Below are 12559 nucleotides of genomic sequence, written 5' to 3'. Positions count from 1 at the left end.
TGAATCTGTGTCTCATTGGTTCACTTCAAATTACACTTCCAAAATAATCTATTGGATTAATATAACAAGATAAATAATAAAACGAGACAGACGTTTTAATACAAATAATATTTATTAGAATACTATAAATTACATATTACATAGGATTCCAAAATTGACATTGACGTCTCTGCTGAGCACAAGACCTTTAGAGGACGGGTCTGACGGTCAGTTCTGGTTCTGGTTCTCCCGGGCCTCCCTTCCTTCCAGCGGGCCCAGCAGAACGGCTTGGGCCTCCAGCAGCGTGGTGTCGGTGCTGGCTCCCAGGAAGCGGGAGGTGAGCTCCAGGTCCTGCAGCCGCAGACGGACCCTGGTTCCCCGCTGCAGCTTCTCCCCGTCGGCGGGTCGCCGACACACGCAGTGGAACTTCCCCCCGAAGTCGACGTACAGGTCGTCCCGGACCACGTGCACGATCCTCCCGACCACCACCTTGTCTTTGGCCGGTCCCAGTTGGATCAGCGGGGACCCGCGGAGCAGCGAGGCGAAGTTCTGCTCCTGGTCGGAGGAGGAGACGCTGCCGCCGGCCGCAGATCTCTCCGCCCCCCGCCGGAGCTCCGACTGCAGGTCGAAAGCCGCGGCGAAGCCGGATCTGGGTCTGTCCGCGTCGGGCTGGTCTCCGCCGGCGGCCCCGCGGGACTCTGAGCTGGAGGAGGATCTGGAAAACCTGCAGGAGACCAACCGGTCTACGCGCCTGAAGCTGGAAACAACCTTCTTCAAGGCCGCCATGTTGACACTACAGGCGGAGGAACCAGAACGTCGTCACTTCCGGGGGAAAAGGTCGCTCACTGCGCCACCTGGCGGCTCACAGAAGAAAGTCCCGGGTTAGATAAGCACCCCCAGCACGTCTCTGTGGTCTGCGGGTTCTGCCCTAAGACTACGGTGGCCCTGAAGTGCAAAACACAACGGCAAATAGGAAAACACAACGAAATTAACGTGTTACGGAAAGCCTCATAGCAGGAAGCAGAGGACGGACCCTTCTGATTGGACAGACGGAAAAAGCAGAAAGATGGACTCAAGGCATTTTCATTGGCGCGCGAAATACTAATGAATTACTATTAAGCATATATTTTGTATGATAAAAATAGTGGGCAGCATGTGGCGCAAAGCTAGAATGAGCGGTGTGGACATCTGAATCATTCATCAACTTGATATACTTGATATACTTATTATTAAATTGTTTCTAATGTTATGAGTTTAACCGTGTTTTTTTATTTTTTGGTTGGGCAGGTAGCGTCCTGGTGACGTAGGCACGTAATGACGTCGCTTCTCTTGCCTGCGTGCTGAGCGCAGAAGAAGAAGGAGAAGCAGCAGCAGCGCATGCGCCGTGTGCTGTTAGCTAACATGGAGGTGTTTGTGAGCTCTCCCAGCGTTAGCTTCTCTAATTCGCTGTTCCCGGACGGCTCTCTGGTCCGAGACGTCTTGAACCGGTTCGTTTGGCAGCAGGTGAGTGTTGACGGTGCTATGAGGCGGCGAAACATGCACAAGTGCTGTTGTGTCGTGTTGTTAGCTCAGCAGCTAACGGGGAGGCTAACTCCAAGGAACCCCATCAGAGGCTAGCGTCGTTAGCAATAGTTCGACTCATTAAATGTGTATGTTGTGTACTGTAGTCGCGCGCTCTGTGTTCGCTGGTGGGCGAAACTGCCGTGCGGTAGTGATGTGTCGTTTTGAACGAATCCTTACAAGGACTCGAGAGTAACGAGTCCTCAAAAAAGGATTTGTTTACCTGGTTCACTCGCGCGGCTCGGTTTAGTAAGACGTGAATGATATTCCTTCACAAGTAATAATTACAGGTTTCGTTATTTTAACTTTTTTGTACTTTACTTAGAGTTCAGCGTAATAGTTATGCCGTGATAATTGAATGCTAGTGTGAAAATAAATGGTCACTTAAAATCATCCAGACTGTCATGATACATTATTTTAATGAAGGAATTTATCTTGTGTTACATGTTCCATCCTTTTCGAAAAAACTGTTAGTTGGTTCTTCCTCTGTAAACGTTGCTGCTTCCCCGCAGGGAGCTTCTTCTTCTGCAGATTTCTACGTGGTCAGAAATGGCCGCCTGTCTGACCTGGAGGAGGCTGTGCAGCCTGGAGCTGTCTATCACCTGGAGCCCCGCCTCCGCGGAGGGAAAGGAGGTGTGTTCCAGGAGATGCACACAAACATGTCCTGGTTGGTAACAGGACTGACTGGTGTTCTTCTGTGGTGACTTAGGGTTCGGCTCCATGCTGCGAGCGCTGGGCGCTCAGATCGAGAAGACGACCAACCGGGAGGCCTGCAGAGACCTGAGCGGTCGCCGGCTCCGCGACGTCAACCACGAGAAGGAGTGAGAGCCTTTTCTTCTTCTGCTTCTACATACGCATGTCTCTATCTCCTACCTCTTCCTCTGGTGTGTGCAGGATGGCGGAGTGGCTGAAGAAGCAGACGGAGCGCGAGGCGGAGAAAGAGCAGCGACGGCTGGAGCGACTGCAGAGGAAGCTAAAGGAACCCAAGCACCAGTTCACAGACCCAGAGTACCAGAGGCAGTGTCACGACCTGTCGGAGAGGCTGGAGGACTCTGTGATGAAGGGTGAGGGGGGGTCAGAGCAGCTAGGGTCCTCTAAAGGCCTCAGTGCACTGGAGGAATTCATTTGTCCTCTCTGCCGGGACGCGAGTGTCACCCTGGACCTCATCAGCGGGCTGTGTGCTCTCCTGTGTGTCTCAGGGCTTCAGGCCTCCTGCAGTCAGAAGACCGACGACGTCTCTCCAGCAAAGAGACCAAACTGTGATCCGAGCGAGCAGCCGCAGAAGAAGAAGCAGAAGAAGAAAAACGCAGCAGAAGCCTGTTTGTGGTGAGGTTATTCTGCTGCCTTATCATTGTAGAGCTTCAATGCTTCCTTTCCTTATCTCCCAATGCCGACCCACAATGCCTTGCAACCACTACAATTCATTTCATGGTGCTACACAAAAGTTCTGTTAATTAAACAGAGCAAGCTGTTCATTATAAGAAGCATCATTAATCTAATTGTTCTGGGAGGAATATAACTGGTCAAAGAAACCTGCAGACGTCACATAGTTCAGTGGAGGTTGTCGTCTCCTAACCCCTCAGGAAGACTCCTTCACACCTTGACCTCATGGTGGCTTCCATAGAGGTCAAGGAGAAGTGGTGAGGGAAGGACGTTAGGAAGGTAATTGGAGCTGCTGATACTCTGTGCTGCTGTAGCAGAGTTTGAAATGTGTTGCCGTGGTTACAGGATGAGGGTTGACGACATGCCCGGCTCGGAGGACGAAGAGGAGGAGGACGAGTCTTTGTCGTCTCCATCTCCATCCCCCTCCAGCTGTGGATCTGCTGCTGTTGCCATGCCGATGCAGGAGGTGGAGCGTGAGCAGAGCACCAGGTAGAGACCAGATCCACTTCAAACCTGATCCTCAGTCCGTTTCCACGTCTTATGGTCATTATTCACCACAGTGTAGGAGCGCGGAAACAAAACATTTCCATCCAATAACTTTGGACTTTGAACTTCAAATGTATTTGAGTAACAAGTGTAATCATAATAAATACATTAAAAAGTAATGCAAAATGTAAGTGCAAATATGTGTTTAAGAGTAAAGCGAAGTTTTAAAAGCAACTGAAAATAACAATAAAGTCTAAGTGCCGAGGATGTTGAGGATGTTCTCTGTCCAGCTCCTTCATCTGAGGCTTCATGAGCCTCTGAGGGACAAACCGCTGCCCGCTGCTTAGTACGAACATAGAGAGGAAACACCAGCTTTAATGATCCTTTTCTTATGCTCCAGTAGGTCGCTCGTAATTAGGGTTGGGTACCGAGATCCGGTGCCATATGTGTACCTGTGCAGCCGGTACCGACCGCACCCAGACGCATTGATGACGCCTCCCCGCAACAGCTAACGTTAGCGTACCGCTTGTGCAGCTATTTAAGTCCGTGTTTCCCTCCGTTATTAAAATCTGCAAGGTTCCGCCCCGATGGACACACACACACACACACACACACACACACACACACACACACACACATAACGTCCCGTCGGACGGTCCGTCCTCTGAAAGTTGCAAACCGAGTGTAGCTGCGTTCTGCAGACATTCACGCGAATGACGAGATCGTTTGATTCTTTTGTCTTTATTTTAGCAGCAAAGCGTTGACTAAATACAAAGTTCAGTCACACGGTAGATAAACGCTCTCGTGCCTTCAATATGTTACATGTCAGTAGTTCCTGCACAATGAGCATACATCTCAAATTAAATCATTAATATTCCCCAAATGCCAATGAACCAATCGACACCCTTTTGGTTTTTACACTGCAATGAAACTAAACAGTTCATGTATTGTTCAATTTGAAGAAAAGCCCCAAAAAAGCTTTGGCAATAAAAAAACTTGTATATGACAGATACGAATATGTTTCTGTTCAGGCATCACATGAGTAGTTGTATTAATATGAAATATAGTTTTTTCCCATCTTGTTTGAAGAGCACTTAGTGGAGGTAACATTAACTATTCAGAACAAATAAATACTTTATTTACTACGTTGTTTAACAGAAGTGAACCAGCTGTTCTCCAACATGTGAGCGTGAACCGTACGAGAAGTTAGAGGCTCACTAAACTCACTATGAGGAGACGCTTTGAATGTACCTGCGTTGCCGTGGTGATGCGCTGTTCTGCAGGTTGTTTGGTTCACTTCTTCCCTCGGTGCAGGTAGACGATAGAAGCGACAGCGTCTTTTGGTGTATTGAAATGCAGAATAAAAAAGACTGAATGTTTTTATAATAAACGACGCGTCGGCAATTTTTACTAATCGTTCTGTTGAAATCCTCGTCTCCTTCAGCTCCTCAGACGCCTCCTCAGACCACCAGACTCCCAGACCCTTTGAGGACCATGGTCCTACTCAAGCCCCCAGAGACCAGACTCCCAAGCCCCCACAGGACCAGGGTTCTCCTGAAGCCCCCAGAGACCAGACTCCTAAGCCCTCACAGGACCAGAGAGCGTCTCCGCATCAGGTGGGTGGTCATTCCATATGAAATATTGAGCAAAGAGCTTTTGGCTGCATTTGAGTTGCCAAAAAATGGCCTGCCGTCTATTTCTAACCACCTTTCCTTGACCTCTGTGGGAAAGGAAAGGTGGTTAGGAGAGTTGATGAGGACTTAGGAAAGGACAAGGCGGTGTTTAGTGAATGGACTCCTCTTCCACTGAGCTGCTAGTTGTGATGGACGGAGACGCTTGTTGGGGACGTCCGTCTGCAGCGGCTACAAAGAAGCGTCTCCGATGCTTCATGTGTTGTTGGTGTGAGTCGTGCAGACACACAAACAACCAGGTTCAAAGGAAAACCTTATTAACGCAAACCAGTTAGTCACATGATCTGCGTTTGTACGTCATCGGTATTCTCAGTGAACGGACCAATGATGCGTCTCTAGTTAATTCCGTCCCACAATTCTTTATATTTATCTCCTTTCCTTTGGTAAGGCTGCTCCAGTGGCTCCTAAAGGAAGGAAGCATTTAAGCTCCTTTCCTTAGCCTTAGAGTACTTCACTCAGTGAGGAACCTTCGACAACTCAAACCCTCGGATGTGGCGCTGAACTATGTGTTGATGATCAGGACCTGGTTCTGGTGGATCTGGATCTGGCGCAGCTGGAGTCTCTGGGTCTGGACGTGCTGAAGGGGGAACTGATGTCTCGCGGGTTGAAGTGCGGGGGGACCCTGAAGGAGCGCGCACAGCGGCTCTTCTCCGTCAGAGGGCTGACCCCAGAGCAGATCGACCCGGCGCTGATCGCCAAACCGACCAAGAGGAAGTGACGAGGTCGCCGCCTCTTTGGTGAAAGCTTTTTATTTTTACTAAACATGCGCCTCATTTTTCAGAGGGTTTGTCACAGAGCAGCAAGCTTTTTTCTTTAAATATTATGTAACTTGTTTCTTTTAAATGTGTATTAAAATGATTGAAACAGAAACCGTTGTTTGGAACTTTGTCCCACTAAAGTACGACATGTTGCCTCGTCTCTTCTTGTTGCCGCATTTGACACTTGTTTGAATTGCAACGATCAAGACAAATTTCTGTGTAAGACTCCAACATTAGTTCGGGGGTCAAAGGTCAGCTGTTCCACAGGTACGGAGCACTTTGCGGCTAATTCGTAATTGTGGGCCGTACAAAATAAAATTGGGTTGAATCATTTATGTCCAGACAAAGAAATTGTTACAACGTTAAATTATCACATTTGCGCTGGTGGCAGCAGAGGATTGTGGGTAACGGGGGTTAGAAGCCGGGGTCCCAGGAAGTGACCTGCTGAGTGTCCAGCTCCTCGAAGCAGACAATGACGTCGCCGGTCCTGAAGTCCACGTCTCCGTCGGCTGACAGGCCGCATTCCATCCCCGACTTCACCGAGTGCACCTCGTCTCGGTGGTGCTTCAGCGCCGCCAAAGAACCTGCAGGAGAACGTCAGCTTTACCCATGATGCTTCACTTTCAATCTGAAACGGGGCGGTAGGTTCTTGTCTTACAGGACCGGTCAGGTCCACTCTTAGATTACGGGTCGATAGATGGCAGACAGCAGCAGTCTAAGAATGAGTTTCACTTCCTGTGTGGACGCTGCACCGGTACCGTGGAGGTCCGACTCACCTTCCCACACTACGTCCCGTCCACGGACCAGTCTGAACTTCAAGCGGCGGTCCAGTCGACCTTTCTGAACCCGACAGCCGGCGACCGGAACCTTCTTCTTCCCCACAGAGACGTCAAACATGGTGAGCACCGTCGCTTCACCTGCAGGCGGATCCACACTAATCAACAGCTGTGCTGGAAGCAGAGGCCCGTTTCCATCGGCCAGATGTTTCTTGTGTTAGGCGTAAAAACATTAAACGTCTCTAAAGGAAATGTTAGAATCCAGAGACGACGTCTACACGGCAAGAAGTACGACAGCCGGCTGCAGCGTGTGGAGCCACATCGATGCCGTCAGGTTGGGTTTGTGCAGCAGAACATTCCAACAATCGCCTCCAGTACGTCAACCAGCTGTTATGTTCTTCTTTCACAGTAACAATTCTATTGAACCGTTGATACTACAGATGTTTGTCACATGGTGGAGAAGTTTCCAGATCTATTGACCAATAAGGTGACAGATCATCTGTAGGCGGCGCTCGATTATTGATAAAGAGGTTTTAACCGCTTGTTCTACGATGTATTCATTGTGAAACGGGAGGCTGAACATCTAAAGAACCACCAAACGTCTGGTCCTCGGAGGCCTCACACTGAGGTTCCTCACCCACGATGTTCTCTGAGCGCAGAGGAGGCAGTTTGCTGCTCAGCTCCTCCTTCAGCTCGTCGATCAGCTTGTAGATGATGGAGTGGAGTCTCAGCGGGACGCCTCGCTTCGCCGCCAGCTGCTGGATGGACCTGCTGGCTGCAACGTTGAAGCCGTAGATGGAACCTGTTGAGGGAGACGGAAGTTCAGGAGGAGTTTCTGTCACAGGGTCCAGGGCCTCTGGCTCCGCCCACTCTCCTTACCTGAGAAGGCATCGGCCACGTTGACGTCGTTCTCTGAAACGTCTCCAATGCCGAAGTGAAGCACCTCCAGCTGACACTGCTGCTGAGACTCGTAGCTCTCCAGCAGGTTAAGAATGGCCTCCACCGAGCCGTCCACATCTCCTGCAGGTCAAAGGTCGGACATGAAGATCAACCACAATGCAGCTGTGCGTTTAGCGAACCCCTGCGGGGTCCCGACCGGAGCTGCGGACCTTTGATGATGAGCGGCAGGCTCGGCTCGGCGCTCTGCGTCCGCTCGCTCGGCCTCGCAGCAAACTTGTTCTTGTTGGCTCGGTACAGGGCCGACTTCCTCTGCCTCCAGCTCAGGTGAGTTAGCCCCTCCCTCTCCTTCCTGTACTCCTCCAGGTGCAGCTTCTGCTTGAGCTCGATGACGCCCTGCTCCTCCTGCAGCTTCTCCTGCTCCTCGGCGTAAGTCCTCCACTCCACGACCTCCCTCGCTCGCTGCTGCTCCACGACACACAAACCATCAGCGACAACGGCAGCGCTCAGCGAGGACGTCCCGCCGGCGTGTCCTCAGTGTCCTCACCTCCGACTCCACCTCCAGGAGGACCTCTCCGGCAGACGGCAGGTCCTTCCAGCCCACCACCTGCACCGTCGCGCTCGGCCCGGCCTCGGTCACCGCTCGCCCGTTCTCATCAAACAAGTAGCGGACTTTGGCCCAACTCCTCCCCGCCACCAGGACGCAACCGCGCCTCAACGTCCCGCGCTGGACAATGGCAGAAGTTACAGGACTGAGGAGACACGAGGAGGAGCTCTCAGAACCGGGGTTACCTTCTGTTTGGAGAGGTCACGGAGGACTCACCCTCTCCCTTTGTCGGTGCGACTTTCGATGATGAGGCCTTCCACGGCACCGGTAGGCTCCGCCTTCAGCTCCAAAACCTCCGCCAGCGCAACCGTGGCCTCGGCCAAAGACAGCAGGTTGTCGCCCTAAAACAGCAGCAAGTATTCTTCTTATTGACGGCCACAGGAGCAGAAGCGTCGCCCCCTGGTGGCCGTTGGAGAGAATGCAGCTTTAAGACTAAAATGTGTATCGAGTTCACCTTGAGAGCAGAGACGTGGATCGCCTGAACGTCTCCTCCGAACTCCTCACAGACGACGTCGTGAGCCAAAAGCTCCTGTTTGACTCTCTGAGGGTCGGCCTGAGGCTTATCGCACTTATTCACCGCCACGATAATCGGAACTGAGACGACAGCGGAAAGAGGGTAAAGCTGCAGGAGAGAGAACACAACACCGGCCTCGGGCTGAGCGCTTACCTTTGGCTCTCCGGGCGTGCTGGATGGACTCCACCGTCTGGTTCATAACACCATCGTCGGCAGCCACCACCAGGACCACTATGTCGGTGGCGTTGGCGCCGCGGGCTCTCATCGAGGAGAAGGCGGCGTGACCCGGAGTGTCCAGGAAGGTGATCTTTTCACCCGTCGGCAGCTGGACTGAAGGAGAAACAATTACGGCAACAGATCAAAACTTCACGTGTTTTTTTCACGTAGAAATCTGCAGTTCGACAAGTATACAAGGTTGTGTGTTAGTTTAAAAATAAAGGAATAAAAGCACAAAGAAATGTTAAAATAAAGTGCACCAGCGAACAGAAAGTGACACGTGGGATGTCAGTGAGTGGGGGGGACTGTGTGAAATGTGAAACTAATGTGAACAATTATAGAATATTTAGTCAATAAAGTTGATTGAAAGCAGGCGAACGTACCTAGAAAGGCTCCGATGTGCTGAGTGATGCCGCCGGCCTCTGTGGAGACGATTTGGCTCTTCCTCAAACTGTCCAGCAGGGTGGTCTTACCATGATCTACGTGACCCATGATGGTGACCACCGGGGGGCGTTGCGCCAAGAGAGACGGGTCTGCTGGAGGTCTGAAGGGGTCATAGGTCAAATGTAAAGTCTCAGAAACCGGCCATTTAAGAATAAATCTATCAATCAAATTAGTAAAAAGGCAGCATAAGATGGACCTCTCTGCATGCTAGGCGGACCTCTCTGCATGCTAGGCGGACCTCTCTGCATGCTAGGCGGACCTCTCTGCATACTTAGTGGATCTCCCTGCATACTAGGTAGACCTCTCTGCATACTAGGCGGACCTCTCTGCATACTTAGTGGATCTCTCTGCATACTAGGTAGACCTCTCTGCAAACTAAGTGGACCTCTCTGCATACTAGGCGCACCTCTCTGCATACTTAGTGGATCTCTCTGCATACTTAGTGGATCTCTCTGCATACTAGGTAGACCTCTCTGCATACTTAGTGGACCTCTCTGCATACTTAGTGGATCTCCCTGCATACTAGGTAGACCTCTCTGCATACTAGGCGGACCTCTCTGCATACTTAGTGGATCTCTCTGCATACTAGGTAGACCTCTCTGCAAACTAAGTGGACCTCTCTGCATACTAGGCGCACCTCTCTGCATACTTAGTGGATCTCTCTGCATACTTAGTGGATCTCTCTGCATACTTAGTGGATCTCTCTGCATACTAGGTAGACCTCTCTGCAAACTAAGTGGACCTCTCTGCAAACTAGGCGGATCTCTCTGCATACTAGGCGGACCGCTCTGCATACTAGCCGGACCGCTCTGCATACTAGCCGGACCGCTCTGCATACTAGGCGGACCTCTGTGTACTGATGGAACTACCTGGCGTGTGATTGGATCTGAATAAACACGAGGAGGAATAATGTGATGAAAGATGTCGTACTTCCTGTGGACGTCCCTGTTGGGTCTCTCTTTGGTTTCACTCAGTTTGGCCCATCTGAACTTCATTCCGGATCGTGTCACCACCTCTTTGATCCACCTCTCCTCCAGAACCGAGTCCGGCTCCAGGGAGTCCAGATCCACAGAGGTGTTCAGTAGAGCCTCTAAGACGTGATCTATAGACAGTGGAAACATGAATAAACTTGATCCTACTTTATTATTAATAGATGTTTGATTGCTTCTCACCAAAGTCTTTGTTCATGGCCTCAGCGAGAGACGCCACCGTCATGTTCTGTTTGATCTCAACTTCCTGTTTGTCCACTTTAACTTTGACCTTCTGGTTCTTTGGATCTTTCTTCTGACCTTTGACCTGCAGACACATCACAACATCTTGTGTTTGTATGTGGTGAAATAAAATAGTCATGTGTGCAACGTGAACTTTTCCTCCCATTAGGTGTATTTTGAGAAGAAGTTGCATCAGTGGCTGTTTGAGACCGACAGCAGACATGTCAGCTGGACTCACCTGTTTGGAGGCGTACTTCCTGGTCTGCTGACAGGTGAGTGGGAAGGCGGAGCTTCCAGCGGGACAGAGGATGGGCAGAGAAGGGAAGTTGCTGAGCAGAGCTGGGTCAGCGCGGACGAGCCGGCGGGCCCCCCGCATCACTGATGACATCACACTCATACCTGCAGAGGGAAAGGTAGAGAAAGGTGAGGCTCACTCTGATTGGTCAACGGATGCTGGTTTGTTGGTCCTTTCATTGTCCAGAACAAAGAAACCCAAACATCTGAATATAAAGACAAAACATGTAATATTTTGAAATGTGTTTCAATATACAGCAGGACGTCTCAGTCCGTGTTTACGTTGTTTACTGAGGACTTGAACACCAGCTGATCGTTCAGCTTTGTTCCCTGTTATCATTGTGTTGCCATGGTAACACACAGTAGCAGATCGCTTTCAACTAATCCCAGAAATGTATCAACAACAAACACTGGACGGTTGTGAGAACTCCATGTTCAGAATCAAGTTCTGGGATCCACCAGAACCAGAACCTTCTCTACGCACTTGCACCTGGAGGAACACGTGACATTTAACAGGTAGGAGAGGAAAGGGAATCATTATGAAACGCCGAATTGATCAGAGAGTCTTTGTAAATCGAGATGTATTGAGTTGGACTTTATTCTGAAGCCAGGAGCGTGCGTGTACGTTTATGGACCAGCTGATATTTATCTGAACCGGAATGCTTGCTGCCGAATTATTTAGTCGAACCAACCTTTGATAAAAACCAGCGGAGGCTCAGTTCACTCAGGTGTTTGTACCTGTCCGCACTAAAACACACTAACTCCGTCTCACCTGGTCACGTGGTTCTGCGTTCACCTCATTTAGAAACAAACTCATCTGTTCTCTTCAGCTTCACCGTGAGGGAAACGTCCCACAGGAGGCCGCCATGACAGCTGCTTCACAGGAGCGAGAACCCGCCGCGCCCCCTGCTGGTCCGGAGTGGACCTGCTGTTTCCGGGTCTACGGGACTAACAGCAGAATTACACGATTCAACAGCAAAGCACCAACTTTATTTAAATACATTTAAGCTTTTAAACATTTAATCATTTTAACCAACGGAATGTTGCCGATAATACAACATATAGGCTGAATAATAGCTTAAAAATAGTAATATAAAGAGAACAAAGATACATTGATATAAATACATACATATATATATATATATATATATATATATATATATATATATATATATATACATATATATATATATATACATATACATATATATATATATATACATATACATATATATATATATATACATATACATATATATATATATACATATACATATATATATATATATACATATACATATATATATATATACATATACATATATATATATACATATACATATATATATACATATACATATATATACATATATATATATATAGATATATATATACATATATATATATATATATATATATATATATATATATAGATAGATAGATAGATAGATAGATCTACATACATACATATATAAATATACATATATATGTATATATATAATTATATAGATTTATACATCGACACACACAAAGTCAGTCAAGAGGACTCTTGTCTTTAAAGACAGGTTGTGTTTATTATTATCATCATCATCATCATCATCATCATCAATGGTCATTGGGTCATCTTGAAATTTGCCAGTCACCATGACAATCAGTCTGGATCAACTGTCAGTAGTTATTGTCATCAACAATAAAGTTGCCTGAATCACAGTTACAATATTATATATATATATATATATATTT

The 12559-nt window shown here is 48.6% G+C and overlaps 3 protein-coding genes across 5 annotated transcripts; 1 reads left to right on the top strand and 2 right to left on the bottom strand.

The window, feature by feature from the left end:
* Window positions 1–93: 93 nt before the first annotated feature.
* mrps28 (mitochondrial ribosomal protein S28) lies at window positions 94–858 on the bottom strand. Its single transcript, XM_040185584.2, has one exon. It carries the CDS (start codon window positions 763–765, stop codon window positions 208–210), a length of 558 nt encoding a protein of 185 aa, XP_040041518.1. The 5' UTR covers window positions 766–858; the 3' UTR covers window positions 94–207.
* Window positions 859–928: 70 nt separating this feature from the next.
* Window positions 929–5969, top strand: sde2 (SDE2 telomere maintenance homolog (S. pombe)). 3 transcript variants are annotated; one of them, XM_078079985.1, is made up of 9 exons: window positions 929–1056; window positions 1267–1482; window positions 2052–2172; window positions 2249–2360; window positions 2434–2603; window positions 2739–2865; window positions 3268–3411; window positions 4853–5024; window positions 5620–5969. In XM_078079985.1, exons 2-9 carry the CDS (start codon window positions 1357–1359, stop codon window positions 5815–5817), a joined length of 1170 nt encoding a protein of 389 aa, XP_077936111.1. In that variant the 5' UTR covers window positions 929–1056; window positions 1267–1356; the 3' UTR covers window positions 5818–5969. The 3 variants fall into 3 exon arrangements, with proteins under 3 accessions (XP_077936111.1, XP_077936110.1, XP_040041476.2); XM_078079984.1 differs by having other exon boundaries at window positions 929–1157; XM_040185542.2 differs by having other exon boundaries at window positions 937–1068.
* On the bottom strand, window positions 5833–11769 carry mtif2 (mitochondrial translational initiation factor 2). The gene is made up of 14 exons (XM_040185492.2): window positions 11589–11769; window positions 10761–10921; window positions 10484–10607; window positions 10242–10413; window positions 9251–9411; window positions 8805–8981; window positions 8592–8731; window positions 8354–8478; window positions 8078–8282; window positions 7743–7995; window positions 7513–7653; window positions 7271–7435; window positions 6634–6774; window positions 5833–6441 (listed from the first exon to the last, which is right to left on the bottom strand). The coding sequence occupies exons 2-14, from the start codon at window positions 10917–10919 to the stop codon at window positions 6272–6274; spliced, it is 2133 nt and encodes a 710-aa protein (XP_040041426.1). The 5' UTR covers window positions 10920–10921; window positions 11589–11769; the 3' UTR covers window positions 5833–6271.
* Window positions 11770–12559: the final 790 nt, after the last annotated feature.

The sequence above is a fragment of the Gasterosteus aculeatus genome, chromosome 9, assembly GCF_964276395.1.
Source record: "Gasterosteus aculeatus chromosome 9, fGasAcu3.hap1.1, whole genome shotgun sequence".
NCBI lineage: Eukaryota > Metazoa > Chordata > Actinopteri > Perciformes > Gasterosteidae > Gasterosteus > Gasterosteus aculeatus.
This window is presented reverse-complemented; position numbering and strand designations above follow the sequence as displayed.